Below are 5,642 nucleotides of genomic sequence, written 5' to 3' on the forward strand. Positions count from 1 at the left end.
TCCTCGGCCCAGCCTCGTGGATCGAATCTTATTCCCTAATAGTCCTGAAGAATGTGAGCCCCTCCCTCACTCAACATTTCCCTCTCTCCAGGACTCTGATGAACAAGACCCTCAGGAGGTGACATACGCACAGTTGGATCACTGCGTTCTCACACAGGGAAAAATCACTCACCCTTCTCAGAGGCCCAAGACACCCCCAACAGATACCAGCGTGTACACGGAACTTCCAAATGCGGAGCCCAGATCGAAAGTTGTCTTCTATCCATGAGCACCACCGTCAGACTTTGAAGGGGTCTTCTAGGGAGACAATAGCCCTCTCTCAAAACCGGCTTCACAGCTCCAATGTGCCAGCAGCAGGAATCTGAAGGCGCGACTCTGCATCTTAGGACATCGCTCTTCCTCACACCACGAATCTGAACGTGCCTCTCTCTTGCTTACAAATGTCTAAGGTCCCCATTGCCTGCTGCAGAGAAAACACACTCCTTTGCTTAGCCCACCATTCTCCACTTCACTTGACCCCTGCCCACCTCTCCAACCTACCTGGCTTACTTCCTAGTCCTACTGGAGGCTGCAGTCACACTGAGGAACTCACAATTCCAAACATACAAGAGGCTCCTTCTTAACACGGCACTTAGACATGTGCTGTTCCACCTTCCCTCATGCTGTTCCACCTCTCCTCAGACTCTCTTTCAGCTTTCTGTCAGCAGTGAAACTTATAAATTTTTTTATCATTTAAATGTAGCTCTCTCCTCTTCAAATAAACACATCTGCCCTCATCCTTTAGGTAATGTGACTCCTTATTCGCCGAAAGTTTCTGGTGTTATCATTACTATGTCCATATAGCCCCATGTGTTCTCCACTGGGTTCTCACCCCTGGACTCTGAGCTTCTGGAAGCAGGTGGAGCCTGATTTCTGTCTGGAATTCCAATTTCCATCCAACGATGCAGCGCATAGGAGGTTGCAAGGATCATGAATCAGATGAACAGGTGATATTCTTACTCTCTGCAGACCTGGAAAGCTGGCAGAGCCATTCCAACATGAAACATCTGTAGAGTCATAGGCCTTGCTAGTCTCATCTCCACGGGGACACATGTCCACACATCATCTTCATACTATAAATACACAGTCGCTCCTCCAGACCTGTGGGGTTTACAGGTGTTTATTGAGCCAACTATAAATCAAAAATATTCAGAGAAAAAATCCACAAAATTTCAAAAAGCAAAACTATGTTGAATGGACACAAACGAAATGGTATGTAGGCTGTGTCAGGAATTATAAGTAATCTAGAGATGATTTCATGTATACAGGAGGATGAACATGGGTTATATGCAAACGCTGTACCATTTTATGTAAGAGGCTTGAGCACCTGCAGATTGTGGTATCTGAGCGGAGATCCTGAAACCAATCACCCACGAATAGTGAAGGACGATTGTATCTCACTTTTATTTCTCAATTTTAAATATAAATCATAAAAAATTGACAACAACAAGATAAAAAACAAGAAGTGTTTTATAGTGTGAGACTACGTGTAGATTTATTTTTTTCTATGCATAACCCTTGGGCCCATGTTATCTATGGAGAAGACATTCTATTCCTCCTTAAACCACACGGCAGCCTTGTGAGCTCTAACGGGACTGTGTGTGCACGGATGTATTTTAGACACTGTTTTCCGATAAGGGGTTCTCTGTGTTCACTCTCTTGAGGATGCTGCACATTACGTAGGCTTATACAAACCCTTAAAATTTGGTAGCTGGAGTCCTCTAGTTTCTTATTATAGGCTATTTGCTACGCTTTTTGTATATTTCTTCAGGCAGAGTCTCGCTCTGTCACCCAGGCTGGACTGCAGTGGCAGAATCTCGGCTCACTGCAACTTCCGCCTCCCAGGTTCAAGCGATTCTCCTGCCTCAGCCTCTTAAGTAGCTGGCATTACAGGTGCCCACCACCAGGCATGGCTAATTTTTGTATGTTTAGCAGAGACATGGTTTCTCTAAGTTGGCCAGGGAGGTCTCGAACTCCCGACCTCCGTTGATCCGCCCACCTCGGCTTCCCAAAGTGCTGGGGGACACTTGATTTTTTATAGCATGATGTTACTGGATATTTCCATACAATTTAAAATGAGGGAGGCAGAGAGACAGACAGAGAGCGAACCATGTGCTGGGACTCTGGACTCTCAGGTCATGAGACAAATTGTAGATAAAATGACAAAAATCCAGAATTGACATGTTGTAGGTTTTGCTGATAAAGAACAATTCTAAGATTGTAAAAAATTGCATAATCCTTCCCTGGGTATTTAAATCATTTAAACTGGTTCTGCTGTCATACTAGAAATACAAGCATGAAACATCCTAATGGTTTATTCGTCACAATTGCTCTGACAACGTTCATAATACCTATTAGACATTTCGCATATTATACACGGAGAAGAGTTTGAAACACAGATAAAAACAACAAAAATACATGAAAAATCTTTCTCGTCAGCAAAGATTTTAGTCACCTCATGTCCGGGAGGTTGGATCTGAGACGTGTTTTGAGCTGGTCATAGTGAAGGACACAAGGTGTCAGTTCTAGTGAGAACAATTTCCAGGAAGCCATTTTCCACTCTAGAGTGAGCACCCGCTGCACCTCATGCAAGGTAGGAAGAGCCTGCGTACGTCACCCTCCCATGATGTGGTCAGCACGTCAACTGCATGGGCAGGGCGCCAGATAACATCCTGTGCGCTGCTGAGCTGAGCTGGGGCGCGGCCGCCTGTCTGCACCGGCAGCACCATGTCGCTCATGGTCGTCAGCCTGGCGTGTTTTGGTGAGTCCCGGAAGGGAATCGACGGAGGAAGCGCTGGGGTGGAGATCTGGGCCTGGAGGGGAGATCTGGACCTGGAGGTTGAGTTAGGGGCCTGGAGTGGAGATATGATCCTGGAGTGGAGATCTGGGCCTGGAGTGGAGTTATGGGCCTGGGGTGGAGATATGATCCTGGAGTGGAGATCTGGGCCTGGGGTGGAGATATGATCCTGGAGTGGAGATCTGGGCCTGGAGTGGAGATATGATCCTGGAGTGGAGATCTGGGCCTGGAGTGGAGATATGATCCTGGAGTGGAGATCTGGGCCTGGAATGGAGATATGGGCTTGGAGTGGAGATCTGGGCCTGGATTGGAGATATGGGCCTGGGGTGGAGATATGGGCCTGGGTGGAGATATGGGCCTGGGTGGAGATATGGGCCTGGGGTGGAGATATGGGCCTGGGATAGAGACATGGGCCTGGCATGGAGGGATGGGCCTGGAATGGAGATATGGGCCTGGGTGGAGATATGGGCCTGGGGTGGAGATCTGGGCCTGGACTGGAGATATGATCCTGGAGTGGAGATCTGGGCCTGGAATGGAGATATGGGCCTGGAGTGGAGATCTGGGCCTGGGTGGAGATATGGGCCTGGGATAGAGATATTGGCCTGGAGTGGAGATTTGGGCCTGGAGTAGAGATATGAACCTGGAATAGAGATAGGATCCTGGAGTAGAGACATGAGCGTGGAGTGGAGATACGGGCCTGCAGTGGAGATACGGGTCTAGAGTGGAGATATGGGCCTGCAGTGGAGATCTGGGCCTGGGCTGGAGATCTGGGCCTGGAGTGGAGATAGGAGCCTGAAGTGGAGATATGTTCCTGGAGTAGAGATATGGGTCTAGAGTGGAGATAGGAGCCTGGAAGGGAGATATGGGTTTGGAGTGGAGATATGGACCTGGAGTGGAGATATGAGCCTGGAGGGGAGATATGAGCCTGGAGGGGAGATATGGCTTTGGAGTGGAGATATGAGCCTGGAGTGCAGATATGAGCCTGGAGAGGAGATATGGGCCTGGGGTGGAGATATGGGCCTGGAGTGGAGATATGGGCCCGGAGTGGGGATATGGACCTGGAATAGAGATAGGATCCTGTAGTAGAGACATGGGCGTGGAGTGGAGATACGGGCCTGCAGTGGAGATACGGGTCTAGAGTGGAGATCTGGGCCTGAGCTGGAGATCTGGGCCTGGAGTGGAGATAGGAGCCTGGAGTGGAAATATGTTCCTGGAGTAGAGATATGGGTCTGGAGTGGAGATATGGACCTGGAGTGGAGATATGGACCTGGAGGGGAGATATGAACCTGGAGGGGAGATATGGGTTTGGAGTGGAGATATGAGCCTGGAGTGCAGATATGAGCCTGGAAAGGAGATATGGGCCTGGGGTGGAGATAGGCGCCTGGAGGGGAGATATGAGCCTGGAGGGGAGATATGGGTTTGGAGCAGAAATATGGGCCTGGAGAGGATTCCGGGCCTGGAGTGGAGATATGAGACTGGAGTGGAGATATGAGACTGGAGTGGAGATATGGGCCTGGAATTGAGACATGGGCCTGGAATTGTGATATGAGCCTGGAGTGGAGATATGGGCCTGGATTGGAGATATGGGCCTGGGGTGGAGATAGGATCCTGCAGTGGAGATATGAGCATGGAGAGGAGCCTGGAGTGGAGATATGGGCCTGGGGTGGAGATAGGAGCCTGGAAAGGAGATATGAGCCTGGAGTGGAGATATGGGCCTGGATTGGAGATATGGGCCTGGGGTGGAGATAGGATCCTGCAGTGGAGATATGAGCATGGAGAGGAGATATGAGCCTGGAGTGGAGATATGGGCCTGGGGTGGAGATAGGAGCCTGGAAAGGAGATATGGGTCTGGAGTGGAGATATGGGCCTGGAGTGGAGATATGAGCCTGGCATGGAGGGATGGGCCTGGAGTGGAGATATGAGCCTGGAGTGGAGATATGGGCCTGGGGTGGAGATAGGAGCCTGGAAAGGAGATATGGGTCTGGAGTGGAGATATGGGCCTGGAGTGGAGATATGAGCCTGGCATGGAGGGATGGGCCTGGAGTGGAGATATGAGCCTGGAGTGGAGATACAGGTCTGGAGTGGAGATATGGGCCTGGAGTGGAGATATGGGCCTGGGGTGGAGATAGGAGCCTGGAAGGGAGATATGGGTTTGGAGTGGAGATATGGGCCTGGAGTGCAGATATGGACCTGGCGGGGAGATATGGGTTTGGAGCGGAGATATGGGCCTGGAGTAGAGATATCAGCATGGAGTGGAGATATGGGCCTGTTGTCTTGATCTAGGCCTGGGGTGCAGATCTGGATCAGGAGGCCGGGTCTCTGCACAGCTGACATCCCTGCTGCGGGGGCAGGTAGGCAGCCAGGCTGAGTTTACCTTCAGCCCAGCAAGGGCCTGGCTGCCCAGACGCACAGCCCCGTGGGAGCAGCAGGGGAGGCCCTGGTTTGCCTGCAGATGGATCATCCATCATGATCTTTCTTTCCAGGGTTCTTCTTGGTCCAGAGGGCCTGTCCGTACACGGGTGAGTCCTTCCCCAAACCTTAGGGTGTCATCTCCCCACCTAAGAGGATTTTCCTGAAACAGGAGGGAAGTCCTGTCAGTCTCTCATAAACTAAGAAGGGGGGACCCTGAGGTGCTCGGCTCACACTTCTGACCTCGTCCTCTCTGGCCTTCTTACCCTTGGCTGAGTCAAGCTCTGTGAAGACCGGGGTGAGCTCGGGGTGCTCCAAGCTGAGGTGTGCAGGGAGGAAGTGGTGTCAGCGGCTGAGGAAGGGAGGGAAGCAGTGCTAGGAACAGCAGGTCCTCTGA

The 5,642-nt window shown here is 51.0% G+C and overlaps 1 protein-coding gene across 1 annotated transcript in view; it reads left to right on the forward strand.

Moving 5' to 3' along the window:
* The first annotated feature begins 2,766 nt into the window (after positions 1 to 2,766).
* Positions 2,767 to 5,642, forward strand: part of LOC105551614 (killer cell immunoglobulin-like receptor 3DL2) — a 14,684-nt gene continuing 11,808 nt past the window's right edge. Inside the window, 2 exon segments of the mRNA XM_011996933.1 lie at positions 2,767 to 2,800; positions 5,320 to 5,355. Of these exon segments, the coding sequence (XP_011852323.1) occupies positions 2,767 to 2,800; positions 5,320 to 5,355 (70 nt within the window).

Source organism: Mandrillus leucophaeus, unplaced genomic scaffold (genome assembly GCF_000951045.1).
Source record: "Mandrillus leucophaeus isolate KB7577 unplaced genomic scaffold, Mleu.le_1.0 Scaffold53, whole genome shotgun sequence".
Lineage (NCBI taxonomy): Eukaryota > Metazoa > Chordata > Mammalia > Primates > Cercopithecidae > Mandrillus > Mandrillus leucophaeus.